Genomic DNA, 19464 nt, shown 5'->3' on the forward strand with positions numbered 1-19464 from the left:
GTTTCGCAACTGTGGTATCTTTTGCTGCTTGTTGAACATGTCTAAGTAAAATTTTCACCTTAGTTTACACTCAGCTGATGTTGCTAACTGATTATTAAGCTCCTGACTTAGAAACTTCTATTGCGCAATTTTGTGGCTGCACCGAATTTCATTGTTTCACCTCTCTAAGGGATACCGTATTTACTCGTATAATCCACTATCTCCATATGCAAGGCTATCTCCGCCAATCCCTGCCTGTGCCCACAATGGGTTTAGTTTGGTAGGTTAACAAAATTGCGAATACCAGTTAATAAGATCCAACACAGTCAGCGCCCTCAGGCTTTGCCGTGTAAGGAAAACACTAATCCTTCTTAGGGGTTTTTGTCTGTGCACACGGAGATTGGACACCTGGCGGAGATAGTGGATTATACGAGTAAATACGGTATATGCTGACCGTGGTTGAGATAAACACTCCCAGGGGCGGAGATAAATATTTTTAGGGGCGGGTGGGAGGGTTTTTTTATGGGTGGGTGGAAAGGCGTTTATGGGCGGGTGGATGGGTGTTTAGATTTAACCAAAGTCTTAGTTTAGTGGTTTACCTATTTTCTCGTCGGATTGGCTTGGCTATCTCCCCACAGGGTTCCGATCTCTCCGCGAAGGGGGCTACAGTCCCAGTCTCCAGGTCGGGGCCCTGCCTGGAGGTAGTCAGTCTGACGAGAAAATACGGTAAACCAAGAAAGTAAGAAAAATTGCCCTTTTTTAACCAGGCTCCTATACTGAACTTGTGCCGACAACTTTCTAAAAACATTTGCGGTATGCCGGAGTATCGAGGAGAGTATGGTGGAACACGCCAGGGCAAGATGGAGAGCTCTGTTGAGCGGAAGAATGTGCTATGTGTTTCTTTTATCTCCGGGGGTTTCGGAGAATGTTCTTTAAGTTGTTTCCCCCGGCTTTAGTTTGGAATTCTCTGAAGGATGGACATCTGTGGCAAGCGGGAGATGGTGGTCGGATTTCTTGTATCAGTCATGTGTTTCTCCTGTTGAGAGTGATAATTTAAGCACGAGAATTAGAACTATACCGCTTTACCTCCTACTTCCGAGATCCCGTTCACTCCATTTCCATAATGCTGTGCTAATTAGACATCTTTATTTGCAATTCTTGTTTCTGTAGAAGCGTCGTAAACAAACTTTGCCAATCACAAGTAGGTTATGACTCGGATAGAGCACCTTTTCGTGTCGCATAACTTAAGAATTTCCTTCATACAGTCGCACCTCGCTATAATGGACCTCTTTGTATGAGAAACCTCGCTATTACGAATGAATTGTACGGGAATCAAGACCCCTGCTCCCATACAAACAGTACTCGCTATAAGGAATTCACTGCAAAACCTCGTTATAACGAACAAAACCCCCCCAACTCTTGGCGTTCTTTATAACGAGGTGCGACTGTAGATATAGATTTATTAATAGCACCTAATTTCGTTCTCGTTACAAGACAGAAATATTCTTTCTTTATGTTGGTCACTGTATCTACGGATCTATTAACATCATCACAGAAGGGGCATTCGACTCTACCTTAAGGGAAGAACCAGGCTCAACCATTATATAAGAAATCTATGTGAAGCAGCGGTTTGTCAATGTCTCAAGCGGAAGACAGCTGATTGTTGAGACTTTCGAGAACTGAGGCTCGGTTACCGTTATTTGGCCAAGATTTCACGCCAAGACGATTAATCGAGAAGTTTGGGTCCGGTTACGAAAAAAAAAAAAGATTTCTCCCCACCACCTCTGACCTCCGAACAGACCCACCATACTATCAACACATAAAATGGGTTCTGACTTGAAACGAAAACGCTCTCAAGACGCGGATCCGGGCCCGGCGAACAAGAGCCAAACAAAAAAATTACCTGCAACCGCAAATAAGAGGCTAAAGCCCGAGGCGTCGGCAGCTGCCTCAAAACCTGAGCCAGCAAAGCTGTCAACATTCCGTTCCTCAAAGGACGAAGAAAAATCTTTTTCAAGAGGCGGTGGCTCTGTTCTTACTCCGTTGGAGTTCAAACAAATATCCATTGACGCTGCTAAAGATGCCCTTTTCGAAACCGAAAATGCGAAGGCCAAATGGACCAAGAAGAAGTCGAGGAGAGAAGAACCGAAGAAGGATAAAACGAGTAAAAAAGACGAGTCCAAGAAAGGTGAGCAAAAGGGAATTAAAGCGGAAGGATTGAGCTATAAGGTTTGTCTTTTCGTATCCGGGGTAATGACCACAGAATGTTAATCAGTTCATAGAGACTACTACCGGGAACACTTGTGCTTGGATGCGTCTCTCAAATAAGTCAAACCGACCTCGCCCTTTCTTTACCAAATAATCTGACTGGATTTGTCCCTCTTACTTCTATTTCAGAATTGTTGAACAAGAATTTTGAGGCTCTGGTCCGGGATAGCGATGACGACGAGGATGAGGATGTAGAGGAAAATATTGAAACGGCAAAATCGGAATCTAGTGAGGATGGTGTTGATCTCAAGTCTATGTTCCAAATCGGACCATATCTCCGAGCATACGTTGTATCTTCTTCAGAACCTACCAATTCGAAATATTCTACAGGCTCCAAGAGGTTTAAAAAGCGGATCGAGCTGTCCTTGGATCCAGTTTTGACCAATAACGGCCTTACGACTACTGAGTTAGTCGTTGGGTGTACTGTTCAGGCCTCTGTCACAAGCGTGGAGGACCACGGTCTCGTTATGAATTTGGGCATCGGGAATCATCTCAAAGGGTTTCTGTCATCCAAGGAGCTTGGGAAGGGCCGTTCGGTGACAGATGCAAAAGAAGGCCAAGTGATGCTTTGCACAACCATCGGGCTCTCGTCGAATGGTAAAATCGTCAAGCTCTCAGGGGGTCTAGAACAGAAACCAAGTAAGAGGGGGAAATACTCAGGTGGGAAGGCAGCCTGGTGGCTGAGTTCTGCGCCTATGGTTAATACATTTTTACCTGTAACTGGCGTAGAGGTACTCATTACTGATATAGCAAAGGGGGGTAAAGCTATTGGGGTCGCAGGCAAAGTTATGGGACTTGTAGATGCTAAAATGGACTTCTTTCATGCTTCTGGTTGGGAGGAAAAGGATATTGAATCGAAGTTTAAGGTTGGAGAAAAGGTTAACCCGAAGCACACCTCCCCTCTATATAGCCTCTCTGATCTTTAGATTAAAGCGCATGTCATTGCTACCTATTCCGAGCCTCGTAAACTCGCTCTTTCAATCCTTCCTCATGTCCTTCCGTTTACTCAGCCAATTGAGAATGAGCCTACAACCATCCTCCCAATAGCCACCATTATCAATACTGCGAAGGCCCTTAATATCGAGCCTAAAATCGGCCTCTTTCTTGATGTCGGTGTTCCTGGTGTTCCTGGCTTTGTCCATATATCCCGGATCTCAAGCGATAGCAAAATAGAAGCTCTATCCAACGATTCTGGTCTATATCAGACTGATTCAGTCCATATGGTTAGAATAATTGGTTATAACTCTATGGACGGCCTCTATCTTGTTAGCATGGAGCAGAAGGTTCTCGATCAATCCTTTTTAAGGGTGAAGGATATCAAAATCGGTGAAGTCGTGAAGGGAACTATCGACCGGGTCCTACATAGTGGACGCGTTATCGTAAACTTAGCTGAAGGGATCACCGGAATAGTAGATGAACTTCACCTAAGCGATGTCAAACTCAAGCATCCTGAAAAGAAGTTTAGGGAGGGTGTCGAAGTAAAAGCAAGGGTAACTTTTTTCGGCAATCCCGGCTCAATTTCTAGCGATACTGATTGATGAACAGGTTTTGTTAACAGATCCTCCAAAGAGGAAAGTGAGATTGATCTTAAAAAAAGCTATTGTCAACTCTGACGCCCCAATAATATCATCGTACAAGGATACAAATTCCGGAACTCGCTCAGTTGGTACCTTGGTTAAAATCCTACCAAACGGCGCTATAGTCAAGTTCTTTTTAGATGTCTGCGGCTTCCTCCCCGTTTCCGAAATGAGGGAAGCATATATCCAGGATCCCCATGAGCACTCCACGGTTGGCCAATCCGTGAATGTCCATGTACTATCAGTGGATCCCGCAAGCCAAAAGCTACGAGTTTCCTGCAAAGATCCAAACTTATTTGGCGAGGCCCATAAAGTGACTCTTGCCAAACTGCCTCCTGGTGATGTTGTCTCTGGGACCGTGGTCGAAAAGTCAGCGGATGATCTCATTGTTGAGATAAATGGTTTAGGGGCTGAAGGCATCAGAGGTGTGTTAGTGACTGGGCAACTAACCGATGGCAGCCGTGACAAGAGCTTAGGTGTTTTCAAGAAGCTCAGGGCTGGACAAAAGCTTGACGACCTCTTAGTTTTAGAGAAGCATGAGGAGAGGAGGTCGATTACCTTGAGCATGAAGCCAAGCTTAGTCAAGGCAGCAAAAGGCGGAAGTATGATCAGCAAATTTGAGGATGTGAACGAGGGAGAAATAGTGAGAGGCTGGGTTAGGAACACGACTCTTCAAAGCCTCTTTGTTGGGTTTGCTGGTGGGATAGTTGGGGTGGTTTACAAAAAGGACCGTCCGGCAGAAGTCCAGTCTCTCCCGAATTTTGGATACGTCAAGAATCAGTCCATCACCTGTAGAGTGGTATACATAGACCCATCAGAACGGCGATTCCGATTATCGCTAAATTCCGTAAAATCAGGAGAGGGGGAGGCCCCGGCCGTAGCTAACACAGCTGGCGATACAGAGAGGCTCACTGTTAACCCTGTTGACGCGAGGTTCAAACATATCGACGACTACACTTCCGGGAGACTCACTAAAGCAAAGGTCGTTTCTGTACAAGAGACGCAGCTAAATGTGAAACTCGCCGACAACGTGCAGGGCAGAATTGACGTATCACTGGTTTTTGAAACTTGGGACGCTATTAAGGACAAGAAGTCTCCCCTCGCATCATTCGGGAAGGGGAGTGTCCTGGGTGTCAAAATTATCGGAATTCATGATGCGCGAAACCACCGCTTCCTTGCTATCACCCACCAAAAATCGAACACCAAGACACCTATCTTCGAACTTTCAGCCAGGCCCGGCCACATAAAGGAAGAGGGTATCGAAAGATGTATTACAAAGCTAGAAGACATTACCCCTAATTCAACATGGGTAGCATTCTTAAACAATATTTCGGAGGAGTGTGCCAGGGCCAATATTTTGCCTGGCATCAGGGGAAGAATTCGCATCCTGGATCTCTCGAAAAGATCCGAAGACACCCGTATCCTTACCGGTAGTATGAGGTGTCAAATTCTTCGGTGAGTGGCTTTATGACGGTGTAGTATATTTCACAGTACAGTATGCTAACAAGCAGCAGGGTGAGCCTCAATGAAAATTGGGCATAAATATGCCAGGCTTAGTGTAAAAATAATAATATAAGCTTTATGGGATTTGCGTGATGCCTAACTTGGTGAAAACATTCTATGACAGCTTTGTGTAAAAATATGTATTAATACAACTTTGCTTGGGTTTTGGTATTTAACTTGTAAGCACCGGTGTGCGTGCGTGGGAGAGAGAGGATGGGAACTTGATGTATTTCCTAGCTACGAACGTTGCTACCTAAGTGAATACATGAATGCCAAGCCGTGACGCCCACTGTGCTCTCCAACCCTAATGCCCATGAGGTAACCCCAGTACCCCTTACTAACATAACTCGGCATAAATATGCCCAGCCTTGGTGTAAAAATAATAATATAAGTTTTATGTGTTTTGTGGGGGTGCCTAACTTGGTGAAAAATATGCGATTGTTAGCTTTGTGCCGGTATTGGAGTTTGTGGGATCTTGCTGGTGTCTGAGTCTGAGGCATCATGTCGGCTTTAGCTATCTTAAGTTGGTTTGGTGTGTGAAAATCTGCCCTTTATGGGGTTTGTGAGGTTCTTCTACTTGGTGAGAAGATGTCTTCCGAGGGCATACTGAATGTCTGGTCACGGAGCCAAACCTGGCTCCAAGAGTCTGTTTATGGATTCAAGATGCTGCTTTGGGGCTGTCCGGATCGTCATCTAAGATCATATCAAGTGATCTCAAGTGATGATAGTGTCGGTTTTGGCCTGAGGAGGGGGGGGGAGCTTATTTGCTAGCAAAGGGATATAGGCTTTTGGAGGGGAATTCGAATTGCAGGGGGTTATTCTGCGTGTTCCGGGGCGTACTCGGAACTGGATGCAGTGGCTTAATCCAAGGCTTTGTGGGAATTAAAGCTAGCCCCCTCGATTTCGTGGTATGGCAAGTATATTAAGCAGGGAAACAACCCCTGGGGCGTCATATCCATCGACTTCTTGACGGACGGTTAGGATGTACGATGTGCCCCTGGGTCATGTTACTGTGCCCGACCCCGCGGAATTCGGGAGTGGGGTCTCGGACGAGAGCAGCGGCAAACTTATCCCTTGCCCAACTTAACCTGTATATGACGAATAATTAAGCTCCCAGCTTTTCTAAAAGCTTTGGCGGTTGTTGGGATTTAGATTTTATAGACAAAGCTAGTCTGCCAGTTGTAGTGAGGGAATTAAGCTTTCACTTTTTCAATACGTGATGAAAGGATTAGTGGTTTTGTAAAAATAAAAATAGAAAACGGGGGGGGGGGTTATTAGTATTTCAAGCGCAGCACTATTCTACCAAATAGAGGGGGCCGGTGAGCTTCCTGTATGGGTTTTATATTGGTGGTACACAGACCGAGACAGTATCCCATTCACGATTGGCAGCACGGGGTTTGAGATGTGTTGTGCCATTCAATTAGCCCCACCGTTCTCGCAGAATGAATGGGATTGGAAAATTGGAAGATATCATTTCTGATTGGATGTCTAAATAAGAGTAGTAGGTGTACGGACCGAATGCGCGATGGCCGTCGGCTTATATCACCTGCGGCTTCCAGCTCAGGAGCACCAAAACATTGTTTGTCATTCTGCGGGTTGACTGTGTATAAAATAGTAGTGGTAGAATGACTGTACCCCCCCCCCCTCCCCCGATAATTAAAACAAGCCCGCAAGTCCATCCTCTCCTACTGTATTCCCTTTCCTTCCAATTTTTGCAACATGGGGAGTGCTAGTCCATGGACAAAAAAGGGGAAAGCTATCCCCAAAAATACCGTATTACAACTTTCATCTACTAGTCTCAGCACACTAGCCTCAATAGGGTAAGCTCGCTAGCGAGCCTTGGGACCATATGGCTGGGCCTCCGAGTTAGGAGAACGAGGGTTTAGTTAAATTAGAGGTGGATTTGGACTCACAATGCCAATCTCGAATGTCACGTTCAGCTCGAATTGGACCCTTTCGTCTCCCATCGGTATTTCTACACACTGTCATTTGAATCGGTGTCGTTCCGCTGTGATCCAGCATATCAGGATCAACCCTTCCATCCCCGTGTCGGACCTCTAGAAACTCGTTTCTGTCCGTACAAGGCAGGAGCATGAATCAAAGCCAAACAACCTATCGGGGGCGTTGGTGGGCCCTCCCGTTCTGAGCAAAATCTGCCATCACCAAGTCGTATGTATCTTCTATATAGAATGTATTGATACTCGACCTTCTTTCAAAAGTCTCCGGAATGGGAAATGAATAAATGATCCACCTAACTTATGGTATAATTGATGGCTCTAGTGCGCTATGTCTCATGGGGACTGTCATAACTTAGGCACCAACACGTAACTCACGTTCCTGAGGCTTTAGGAAACGTCGAGTACCGGTACACAGGGTGGGCAGTCCACCAATGTCTATCCCCGCGGGCTCAACCCCAGCGTCGTCAAGAAAGATCCAAAGAATATCACCCTCGTCATGGCCTTCGTCACCCCCTTTATAGACCCTCGCGGCAGCAAGGGATAGGGGCGTATGATAAGTTCCGTGGCTCCTAGCTCCGCTCCATACCGGTAGCATACTGGGAGAGCGATATCGGCCCTGGAACATGGGATGAAAAGGCTGTCGATAAGGGTTGATTCCGGGGGGGGTTGCAGGGCGGCGATTGGCCTGCATTAGAGAATAGGCGTGCGGTGGGTAGAAGCTTTCACATATGTGAAGGATGAGCTCGTTCGGTATGCCAAGGAGCAAAATCTCCCGATTGGGTACGGTATTGGAGGCCGAGTGGGGTGGGTAGTTTTTCGAGCCAAGAATCCGAAACAATGCGTTTCTTCAATGTAGAGTATGATACTGAGTCGATAGACATGGCATTTTGATATTAAAAAGCAATATCAGTAACTTGAAAAGTACGTTTTTCAGGTCCCCGCTAAAGGGTTAAAACCAAAGGAAATCTACTTTTTCCTACTCCCGAGTAGAGTATATACTCGTACATATACCGTAAAAACTAGAATAATTGGCCCTCACGCTAGTCATTGGAGTTGCCTCTCCTGGTATGGCGCGGCGTAAGATTCTTTTTCCGTTTTTCAGTGCTCTGCTCAGACCGTCTCCTCCCTGTGCTTTTCTCCCCCTAATCCAAAGGAGGGAATTCTGGACGACCAGCGCGAGGGCCGATTATTCCAGCTTTTACGGTATAGCTTATGAGGTTAAGAACAGCCTCACACCGGTTAACGTGATTTGACAGACCCGACGATACCGCATTTAGCAGCCAACATCCCTTCCCAAGCTAGTGCTTGCCCAGAGCGGAGGCGATAGATCCCAAAAGATTTTACAAGTACAGGACTCTCAGCGCGGTAGCGGTACTTGCGCTGGGCATTACTCGAGTACAGTACAGTACTATCGGGTGGTTGCCTGAAATCCCCACCCACAGTCATACCCCAGACGTTTCAAATGATACCGGTATTTGCTCGGGAAAGCATCGATAGAGGCATAGCTGAGTGCCTACAATCGATTTTGACTCGAGTGCCCGGGTTTTTCGAGCCGCGCGACCCTTAGTTATGATATTATTAGGCTAAGATACCGGTACTGCAGTTACGAGTGAGGCAAGGTGATTTACAGTGACTTGCAGCGATGAGCTCTGTTAACGGAGAGAACTAACACTAACCTGAATCCCTCTCCCACCGCCCAGCAAAATGGGCGATTAGAGTTATCATAGCCTTAGAAGGCGTTTGAAGGGAAGAGTGAGGGGATGTTGAGAGTGAGTGCTAGACTATGGATTCAGGGGTTCATGTTGATTATCGTCGCATGTCATCAATACAAAAATACACCTTGCCCACACTATGACCTTGGCTCCACAACATTATAAAATGGCACGGAAATGCATGAAAAGGAACTACAATAAATGATTCAGGTGTTTCCCTTTTGACAGTTCTGCGTTTTTGGCTCGATTATTATTCGGGCACGAGTAGATGTTGCGATTATCTTAGGGGTCGAAACATTTTTGGCATGGTGCCCAATTTAGGAATGTTTTTCTTGCTTTTTGTCCTAAATTTTGGAGTGTGTGTACAGTACGAGTACTCGTACAGTACTCGAGTAGTTGCGCCAATATCATAATATTATTATGATACTCATAGTGATAAAAACTACCTTGGTGGCCTAAGACCTACGCCCACTTTTTGGTATGATATGATAGGCAAAGACAATGAAAAGTGATATTTGGAAATGTTAAAAATCAAAGGAATCAAGTCTTGCTCAAGGCTGCCTTCCATCTTTTCAATTTCTTCCCATCCAACCCGTAAATTTAATCTGCTTTACCGGTTCCGGTACTGAAGAGATGTTTTCGTCGTGGTGGTGTGTGTGTCCTGGTGTGGGCGGGGTCCGAGTTTGTACTAGTGGCTATGCGATGGTGAACCGGTACTACCGGTATTGTAAACACCGCCCCTGCAATCGAAACCTTTTCCAGTTTGAAGGGGGAGGGGGAGGGAATATGGAACTGCACGAGCAGGCATAGACTACTGGTAGACTGGGGCGATAATGCTCTTGATCGAAGAATTTGATATAGGCTCGAGTTTGTGTATTAATCCATTGATCGGGCCGAATGTCTGCGAGTTCTTGGGCCTACCGATAGACTCGTATAACCCCAAAGCACAAAAACAATAGTGAATTATTGAGAATCCCCATCTGTGCAGGTTATCAGTAGACTACTGCCGCCTGAGGTATCGAGCTACCTCTCGCTTTGTATGATAGTCTACTCGTATATTGGTAGAGAGCCCCTCCCCCACCCTAATTTACCAGACTGCGGTACGAATACTCCGCTGTGCGGTACTCGAGATACTATACCGACCGGTACGACACCAGCACAACACTCTAACGAAGCCCACCTCTGTATGCAGAGGTGGGAAACCCTGTGAACAGGGATAGCTATTTCTCCAACAAAGTGGGCGGGGAGGAGGGAGGGAAACACAGTCTGTCCTACTTGTCGCCCTCCAATAAGCCTCCCATGTCCAAGCCTCTTTTGTCAGCTTGTGCTTATCCCTCTGCCGAATCCCAACTCAGCTATTCCCTCAGCCGCAGCCACAGAGACATAAGTACCGGAGGAACCAGTGGGTGCCGCTTTTTTCTTCTCCTTCTTTCCTCTGCCTTGTTGCAACCTTCTCCGTGCGAATCCCTTGGAGCAGTTCACAAAAGATTAGCAACAAAAAATAACCCATGAGTGTAGGCTCGACAAATGACCACCCCCTCTTAATGACGACCAAAAGGCTAACGAGTGTTTAACAAAAACTCCAGTACCAAGGCTACGAAATGGAGTCCCCATTGCTCCAAAATCCGGAACCGCACGGACAGGCTCCCGGCGGCCAGGGATATGGAGGCCACCAAGCCCTCCCATTGAACTCCTTCCTGAACGAAGTCACCGGCATCCGCGGTCTCCTGACGACGTTCCGACAAGCCGTGCTAGACATCGGAGCACTGCACAACCAGACTCTACAATCCTACGACAATGGCGCTACCTCGGGCTCAACGCAGCAGTTGGAATCGCTAGTCGCGGAGACGTCGGTGCTGACGAAGCAGCTGAGGGATAGTATCAAGTCCCTTGAGCGAGATGCTCTCATCATGGATGAATATTCCACGCAGAACACAAAGAGGCAGCAGATTGATAAGCTGAAGGGTGATTTTGATAAGGAGTTGAGGGCGTATCAGCAGGTAGGCCATATATGTTTTACATGCGGTGAGGTTTGATTAACTGGTTGGCCAATGCTAATGCTGGATGGATGGACCGTGTGGGATAGACGGAGAATTCATTCAAGACTAGATACCGAGACCAAATGGCCCGACAATACCGCATCGTAAATCCTGATGCAACGGAAGCGGACGTGGAACGTATGGTAGAAAGTGGAGAAACCCAAGTCTTTTCACAAGCAGTAAATCCACTCTTCCCCCTCCCCTTCCCCACACCCTTTTCTAACAAAGCCACATTAGCTCCTCTCCAGCGGCCGCAGCCGCGAAGCCAACTCGGTCAACGCGGCGGTCCGTGCACGCCATGCCGAAATTCAACGTATCGAGACAACGCTAATAGAGCTCCTTGGCCTCTTCGAGCAAATGGCGGAACAAGTCGTCCTGGATGAACCAAAGGTTATGCAGGTCGAGGAGAACACCACCAAAGTCGAACGGGACATGGAACAAGCAACGGCCCACATGGGCAAAGCGGTTGAGAGCGCCCGCAGCGCGAGGAAGAAGAAGTGGATCTGTCTGGGTATCGGCGTTGGCATTGTCGTGGTTATTGCGATTATCATTACGGTTGTGGTGGTTGTTCGGAATTCCGGGAAAAATAATGGGAACAAAGACAACAATCAAGACCCCAAGCCTACGGCGTCCTAGGAGGTTACAGATACGAGGAGGGGTTTTGTTTTTGTTTGGATGAACGGATCCGGCGGGGGTGTTTGGGATGTATTATGGTTTTTCGCCACGTTTCCCTTTTTTCTCTCCACGCCCGGCGGCGCTTTTCGATATCATATTTTGCCTAGCGGTTCGGGGCCTACTGGCTACGGAGGATGGGAGCTTTCCCACCACAATACAACACAATTAGGACTGGGAAATGGCAACCACCCCCGAACATATCTATCTATATGTACCTATCTTATGGCAGGTGATGGCTGCTCTGGTGAGAATGACAAGAAGCATTCTTTAGTAGCTTGTGCACGGTCAAACAAGGAATTCAAAAATTTCACGAATATATCGGTGACATGCACATATTGTATGTTATCATTGATAACGTTCTACCACTGTCATTATTCGGCCATTTTTAAAGCAATCAGAACGTGAGCCACCCGGCTGAAGGAGTGGGTTATGGCTATTTCCACAAAATCAGGTATCATACCTACTAAGGCATTGGTTATGCCGTGACTAGATCACTCACTTTTCCCATGCTGAATACCATACTTGAAAGATGGCCTATATAGAGAGTTCATCCAAAAATAACGAGCACAGCACGGTGTTGATGTTGGGAAATAACCGCCTACGACAGGAGCTAATAGCGGTAGTTGTACCAAAAACTCAATAGCACACGGGTTAAACCTATCGGCCTCCCATAATAATCTTTCTTGCGGACTTGCCACTGCAACTATCATCTTGTTGCGAGTGACCACATCCATATAAACATGATCCAGCAGAGTCTTATCCTACACCATATCTCAGCATCTTTAGAATGCATACTAGGGTACAACCTTATCTACATCCCCCGCCCTATGGACCCCCTCGACCCCTTCATACCAGACCGATCCAGTGATGAACCAAGAAAAGCGCAATAATCATGCTAGCAGAGTATCACATAGTTTCGGCTGCCTCTGGCTGCGTTGTACTGTATGTTCGGACGCTTTCTTCAATCTCTATTAAAGTTAACACAGCTCCCGTTAGTACAACCATGCTGTGACTAGGGGAAAAACTGTTGGATGTCGTCATCCAGCCTATGATACCACAAGTTGCGTCGGAGAGGTGTCTATAGGCCATAGTATGACGTCTCTAAGGGAGGTTTTGTGCATTTAAAAGACCCGTTTATCCCACTCAGAAAATCAAGCAAGTCACTTCTACCACACGTCCCCTACACTTTTGTCTCCTATTTGCCTCTATTTACGACAGGCTGTGAGCCCGGATTTGAGTCTACCCTTATACCTTGTCCCCTCTCTGATCTATTGTCCTTCCTCTCTTCACCTCGTTCCTCTTCAAACGATGTCCCCCACCGGCAGTTCCAATGTTAACAACGCTAACCGGCCGCGTCCGCCACTTCTTACGGGCAAAAACTAGGATGCGTGGAGGGTAAAGATGGAAATGCTGCTCACCAGAGAAGGCCTTTGGAGCGTTGTGTGCGAAGGGAGGCTCAGACCCCCATATCCTTCACCTGGTGACCTCGAAGCCACCAACGATTTTACCAAATTTGAGGAAGATTCAGAGCATGCTGCTGCCACAATTTCGCTATACTTGGGAGATGCCGCTCGAAAGCGCGTGGGTGGTCCCAGCGATCCTGTTGCCACCTAGAGAAAACTATACGAGCTATGATATACGAGACGAGAGGGTTTTCTGCTTGGTTCGACCCTTGGAAAAAGCTTTTTCACTCACAAGCTAACAGACCAAGGCAGCATAACGAAAAGGCCACGAGATCACACTTCTGAAAGGTGGTCTTGATCTAGAATCCGACGGTTTTATAGTTGCGATCTATGAAGTGGATGAGGATTAACCGCAACCACCGTCAACGACCCAGCCACATACGAGACTTTTGTCGAGACCTCCACCCCGAAAAAGGTCCAAACCGAACCCGTGCTCTCACTAGAACCGCTTTCATTGATCCTGCTGACCGTCTGTTGCCCGGAGAAAGCCTACGGATAATACTTGCGTTCAATCTCTGCAGCACTGGATCCGTGGTCGGTTACGGGGGCAGGTCGAGCTTAGCTCATTTGGTTTAGTTTAATCGGTTTGGTCTGGCTTTAATAATTTACCGTCCTGGTTCACCAATTATATGATATCATACAACCACTTGTCAGAAGTGATCGTGATCTGAGACCTGCTTAATTGCTATTGCGCCATAGGGCTGTACGACGGGCGGTTGTAGGTGTTGCATTGTCAACAATCAGCAATTAGGAACATGAGGACCACAAAGTAAAGGGATCATTGTATAATATAACGCCTTGTATGACCTCCTTTTGCTTCCAAAGCTACAGCCACTTATCAAGAATTGATTTTCCCAACTTTTCAAAAACCCCTCATCAATTATCTCCCAAAGCAATGTCAGTAGTAGGTAGGGCATGCATAAGCCTCGAGTCCAGTGTAGTAGCCCAAATAGCACAGGAGGCCATGACCGACTCCGTAAACCGGAGTTCTAAGGCGCGAGACGCTTCACGAAACACTTCTGACGAGTGGGTGGATGTATCACAGTTTGATCATTTCGTTTCATGCACACCGAGCGCATTCAAGCTTATTCTGTGTCCTACAGGGTATGATACCCCCCCCCCCTTGCCTTTCTTTCTTTTTGTTTTTTACCCCACAGAGGGGGGGGTTTGAGAGGAATTTAATAAGGTTCAGGCTTTTCTGCATTTCTCGATTCGGTTTATCGGATCCCGCAGGTGGTAGGCTAGGCTAGGCGGGGAGTTGGATATCGCCATGTATCCCGCCATAAGTTGCGTCAGGGAGATGTAATACCAGGCACCTCTGAGGGGGGGGATATTTCATGTATTTAAGGGAACCTGTCCATCCCATCCGGGAGGGCCAACCACGTCACTTCTACTACGCGTCCTCATAGACTTTTGCTTGTGTGGAAAGTGCGGATGTGTGCAGTCCTGCCGTACTATCCATCATATCATACTTGGCTGCATATCAATATTGAGGAAATGGCAAGTCACGTCGATGGATATAGTCACCGCTCGCTGGCATAACCGTGAAGGCAATAGGCACATGCATCGAGCAAGTAATCAAGAGAGCAGCTCTCTCTCCCCCTCTACCTTCTATCCATAACATTCCACATACACCTCTCCACATTACTTTGTCCGCAATCTCCGTCCGACTCAAGGCGCACGACCTCTTATAAAATTGCTGATGGGTTTCGAGTGATATCCTATGTCTTGTTGGGGGGTTTTTTTTTTGGGGGGGGGAAGGAAAGGAGGGCTGAAGGTGTCTAGTTATGATGGGCATTTAACATAACCCGGTACACATAACGCGAATGAAGAATAAAGCGTGAATATATCCCTTGGTAGGATGCTCAGAGACTAATCTTTTGCGCAAGCAAGTTGCCGGACAAAGCACAGTATGAAGAGACCAAGAGTTGTCCGCAGTATCATACTGGTAGTAGTATCGTAGTAGTAGTAGTAGTTGTGAGGTGATGTGTACGGGCAACAACCTAAGGTGTGTATGTGGGAATTGAGGGTTTGTGATCTGAAGGATGAGGGTAAACTGGAGGGCGCACTGATCTCATTTGTACTTAAAAGAGCAGGCTCGTCCTGAGAGAAACAATGAAGTTCCTTCCTTCTTCAACATCCATCCAACAGTAGTAGTATCGTAGTAACCACACCCCGATGCTGGAAGAAACAAGTGCAGGAAGACGCCCAGACGGCTCGGGAACCAGGGCACAGCGCCGAACAGAGACTATTCCAAAGCCCGGTATCATGTGGCAGCTGTATTCAAGCCCGGTGTCAATGGCCCACAAAAACACCAGAGATTGTCGGCAGAAAGTACCCCCCCCTCCTCCTCCCCACTTGAGATATTTCGCCTGTCACATCGCAAAGCACAGTACTCGAAAACATCCACGGGAGAAAGCGAAAAGCCAGCCACCGCACCGCCATCAATCCCTCAATCCCCACCGCGATTTCAAAGCGTTCAGGGACAAAGGCTCCAAATCCACCACCAATACCAATACCAAGAGTGTGAGATCTGCCAGGTCCCGCTTCACCCATTGTTCCGGTGTCCGATAAGTTATATGATATCTGCCCCGGGTATGGGAAGTCCAACCCCTCCACCCTCCCGATAGGCGTTAGCTTGACCGCCCTTCCCAAGCGTCGTCGGCCACGAAGCACTACAGCACCTTCCACACCTTTGTTTGGGTAAACGACGGGTTGGCTCGTTGGGGGCGGGGGAGCAACGGAGCGCTCGGTTACTTTTTGGATCATCTGTGTGTGGGTGCTGGAGTATCGTGGTCGAGAGTGGGCGCGGTTTGAGCGGTAATCGTGCATATATACCCAGGCCGAAAGGTTCGTATCATATCAGCCAATGGCCTGTTTAACCTGTAGTAGCGTGCTATCAATTTGTCCTGCTCAAGGAGAGCCGTCCAGGCCATAAAAGTAGGACTTCCTACCAAATCACAGAAATTATCCCAGCCCAGGATAGCACAAGGTAGACTCCTAGGGCAATTACAAAAAGTGGTACTGGCTGCACGAGAACTCTTTAAGTGTATAAGAAAAACGATGCATTTGTAATACATGCGCACCCGAAAAACGTCCCTATGATCCCCGTATTTTGCAATTAAAAAGCTAGATTACCTTCCTTGAAAAAAAGCCGGTAATGACACAAAATAAATGCTGCATAGCTAATATATCAGCAGACTATGCGGGAAAGAAAACAATAACGATGACCTTAATCCCTATAAACATATCTGCCTTTGTTGCCTTTCCCCGCCTCCTTCCTCATATCTTCTACCTTCTTCCTTCTCATTTCTTCGGCCACTACCCGCTGTTGTTCCAGCTCTGGCGTTGTTGGAAAGTCCGCATCCCAGAAACCAGGTGGGCTCCTACGCCTCTCGAATGCATCTCGATGCCTTCCATACCGATTTGTAAACTCCTTGGCTTTGTCCTCCCTACTCACTGACTCCTTTCTCGGGTTCCTCCTAGGCAGATCACAACCGTCAACAGGGGCGGGCGAACTGGATCTCCACCTAGGGCCCTTGCTCACAGCAGGCAGTCCGGCAGCCTCCGTGAAGCCAACAAGATCCCTACAACAGGTCTTCATGCATCCTGGTAAGCATTTCCTTGCGTCACGATTCCTGACCGTTTCTGCGAATGCATAGTCTTTGCCATCATTCACTTCAGGGTTGACTCGGAAATCAGAAATATCCAAGGTACTACTTATATCGCGCGCCTTTGATTTCATATTTCCTCCTGCACGCCATGCAGAAGTAGACGGGCCAGCACTACTTGGGGGCCGAACCTGGGGTGCCCCGAATCCGTCACCGCCCCAAGTCCGTTTCCTGACCGGAGAGGTTCTAGATTGTATACTCTTCTTAAGACGCGCCAAGTTTGGTGTCCGGGATGCAGGCGAATTTAATATATCATCCAACCGGGTTGTGCCTTTCATATCTCTTTCAAGCTGCTTCCTTTGCTTTTCCGACAGTACCATCGGTGGATGAATGGAAGAGGTGTTTATGTCCTCGCATCCATCTGTACCATCTTCTGCGAGGCTAGCTATAGCTCTAGATGTTGCCATGCGGCGCTTTTTCGCTTTTGGTGGCGAGTGGGCATTGAGCTTCTTCGCTTTGGTAGTTGGTGAAAGGGTCTTTCGAGTAGCACTCGTTCGGCTAGATCGTCTGAGAGGTGGGTGTGTTTTGCTACCCTCGTTTTCAGCAGAAATTGGAAAGCTGCTCCTAGGCCCGGCCCCGGCCGTTTGCACTGGGGTCGTTGGCCGCACTAACTGAGAGTCTGGCCATATACCCACAGGTTTTCCCTCACCAACTGCGGAAGGAGGAAAAATAGGTACTGGCAAATCATTTTCAGCATCCTGTGCCTCCCCAGTATCCCCGGTGGGAGCGATTCTAAATCCCCCGCTAATCCAGCCGAGCCTGCCGATATTCTCCGACGCTCCTAGCTCAGGATAGCGGGGCTTCTGGCGTTTTCGGGGTGTTTGAGGTTTTTGTCCGATATCATCCAAATCAAGACTCTCTTGATCAAACATATGATAGCCAAGACCCTCACTACTTGTATGGGATTCACTTTTGATGACTACAGGCCGTGCCATACTATCACCTTCCTGACTGATACGGCCACGACCGCAGGCGCCTGTCTCTTCCTTAACCACAGGGATTTTAAAAGCAGAATCCCGAGAAGGTATAACAGACTCGAGTGCGTCGTTACAACGATTGCTAGGCCTAGGCTCGTCATCACTCTCCGTTGAGTCGCCATCATCGCGCGATTTAGAATTCCGGGTAGCTCCAAGGGTTCTTGATGGTACCTGGGTCTCGGGGGTAGATAAAGACGAGGGAGGACTGCTGAGAGGCGAAGAAGGCAACTCTACTGAGCCCTCTTTCGGGCCACCCCCTACCAGACCTTTCCCACCAACAAGCTCGAAGGACCCTTTAACCTCCCCTGCCATGCCAGCACCAGACTCTAGAAGTTCGTGAAATAGTCCTCCATTTTTCGGTGATGAATGAACGACAGATGGTCGGAACCGTGGTTTGATAGGGGATATATTTGGCGCTCTAGAAGTAGGTGAGCCCCCAGTTATTGATGTGGCTGGGGTTGTATAGCCGTTAATCCTCCGCCCCACAGCCCGCAGTTCAGTAGTACCTTCCTCTAGCCTTCTCTTCTTTGAATTAATCAATCGAGTGTTTTCTTGCTCAGACCACTGTTTCCAAACAGCCTTATTCTGCGCATATTTCTCGGCCAGACGACTGTATGCCTCCTTGTACTGATCGAGCTCATAATGAATATCATTGTAGCTAGAAGCAAGTTCCTGATACGCCTTCTTTAGATCGTCCAACGAGTAAATAGGGTCCGTTTGAACTTCACCATCTTTGTAAGAAAATAGTGTTCGTGTCGCTCCGCCTGCTGGAGTGCTCGATGGTATCCGTGGCTTATTCAGAGGCTTTGGAGGTGGGGATACTGGCCGTGTGAGGGTTCGACTCGGGGTGTTTTGTGCGAGATAATTAAAAACAGGTGGTATATTTTCTTTGTTTTCTAAGGATTTATCCTTGGTGATAGCTAGCCTATTTTAATGGGTTAACATCAATGCAAAAGAGAATCTTCACTAGAGGAAACAGGCATACGCTCTACGCTGACGCTCTCTATCAGCCTTTTCAATCTCTTCAAGTCTTTCCACCAGAGCTTCGTTCTCAATTTCGGTTTTGGCTATCCCATAGCCCAGACTCTGTAGCCGGTTCTCCTGTTCTCGGATTTTCTGCTGCTGTTGTTCGCTAGCGCTCTGATATGCATCAACCTAACAAACTCAGAACGTCAGAGAATGGCTAAGGCGATACGGGTGCGCGAGTTCGGGGTACACACCAAAGCTTGCCTCTCCTGCAAAAGTTCCTTCTGCTCCGCAATTACCCTCTCCAGATCTGCCTTCTCACCCAACCCTATATTTGAAGATAAATATTTAACAGACTTAACCCCAATCACCAGCAACAACTGAAACTCACCTTTTGTTAACACGGGAGCTAGGTCCCTCTCAAGATCCGCAAAAAGCTGCACTCCTAGGTTATTGAACGCGATGCGGTGTCTGCCGAGAATGTCCATGGCTGCCAACCAACCGGCTCAAGGCAAAGCCAGATGTATCGGTAAAGGATTAGAGTTGATTCTAAGAACCCAAGGATATACGAGTAGGTAGACTATAAGTCGGGTTGAGGGGTCTCGTTCAAGTGTCCCGGGGGAAAACGAAATTGACCGAAAGGGGAGCTTTCGAGCCGCTGTGGCTGAAGAAGCCT

At 47.6% G+C, this 19464-nt stretch overlaps 4 protein-coding genes; 3 read left to right on the forward strand and 1 right to left on the reverse strand.

Annotated features, from left to right (window-relative positions):
* The first annotated feature begins 579 nt into the window (after positions 1-579).
* On the forward strand, positions 580-1071 carry GSTUM_00002241001 (uncharacterized protein). XM_052355718.1 has 1 exon: positions 580-1071. The coding sequence occupies exon 1, from the start codon at positions 872-874 to the stop codon at positions 1034-1036; it is 165 nt and encodes a 54-aa protein (XP_052211691.1). The 5' UTR covers positions 580-871; the 3' UTR covers positions 1037-1071.
* A 732-nt stretch (positions 1072-1803) lies between these two features.
* GSTUM_00002242001 (uncharacterized protein) lies at positions 1804-5283 on the forward strand (the record flags this gene model as incomplete). The annotated part of the gene is made up of 5 exons (XM_002836011.1): positions 1804-2208; positions 2262-2886; positions 2998-3125; positions 3174-3737; positions 3793-5283. 5 exons carry the CDS (start codon positions 1804-1806, stop codon positions 5281-5283), a joined length of 3213 nt encoding a protein of 1070 aa, XP_002836057.1.
* A 4895-nt stretch (positions 5284-10178) lies between these two features.
* On the forward strand, positions 10179-12027 carry GSTUM_00002243001 (uncharacterized protein). XM_002836012.2 has 4 exons: positions 10179-10511; positions 10584-10997; positions 11084-11215; positions 11274-12027. The coding sequence occupies exons 1-4, from the start codon at positions 10506-10508 to the stop codon at positions 11670-11672; spliced, it is 951 nt and encodes a 316-aa protein (XP_002836058.1). The 5' UTR covers positions 10179-10505; the 3' UTR covers positions 11673-12027.
* A 4203-nt stretch (positions 12028-16230) lies between these two features.
* GSTUM_00002245001 (uncharacterized protein) lies at positions 16231-19380 on the reverse strand. XM_002836013.2 has 4 exons: positions 19180-19380; positions 19043-19116; positions 18808-18977; positions 16231-18747 (listed from the first exon to the last, which is right to left on the reverse strand). Exons 1-4 carry the CDS (start codon positions 19274-19276, stop codon positions 16407-16409), a joined length of 2682 nt encoding a protein of 893 aa, XP_002836059.1. The 5' UTR covers positions 19277-19380; the 3' UTR covers positions 16231-16406.
* Between the last annotated feature and the right edge of the window lie 84 nt (positions 19381-19464).

The sequence above is a fragment of the Tuber melanosporum genome (assembly GCF_000151645.1).
Source record: "Tuber melanosporum whole genome shotgun sequence assembly, scaffold_124, strain Mel28".
NCBI lineage: Eukaryota > Fungi > Ascomycota > Pezizomycetes > Pezizales > Tuberaceae > Tuber > Tuber melanosporum.

Excerpts from the sequence above, each read along its gene's own strand:
- GSTUM_00002241001 (XM_052355718.1), top strand. The coding sequence starts at position 872 with ATGTGTTTCTTTTATCTCCGGGGGTTTCGGAGAATGTTCTTTAAGTTG.
- GSTUM_00002243001 (XM_002836012.2), top strand. Across the intron at positions 10,998-11,083 it reads AGTTGAGGGCGTATCAGCAG|ACGGAGAATTCATTCAAGAC; the intron begins GTAGGCCATATA and ends CGTGTGGGATAG. Across the intron at positions 11,216-11,273 it reads CCCAAGTCTTTTCACAAGCA|CTCCTCTCCAGCGGCCGCAG; the intron begins GTAAATCCACTC and ends AAGCCACATTAG.
- GSTUM_00002245001 (XM_002836013.2), bottom strand. The coding sequence starts at position 19,276 with ATGGACATTCTCGGCAGACACCGCATCGCGTTCAATAACCTAGGAGTG. Across the intron at positions 19,117-19,179 it reads AGCTCCCGTGTTAACAAAAG|GGTTGGGTGAGAAGGCAGAT; the intron begins GTGAGTTTCAGT and ends CTTCAAATATAG. Across the intron at positions 18,748-18,807 it reads AGAGAGCGTCAGCGTAGAGC|GCTAGCTATCACCAAGGATA; the intron begins GTATGCCTGTTT and ends CCATTAAAATAG.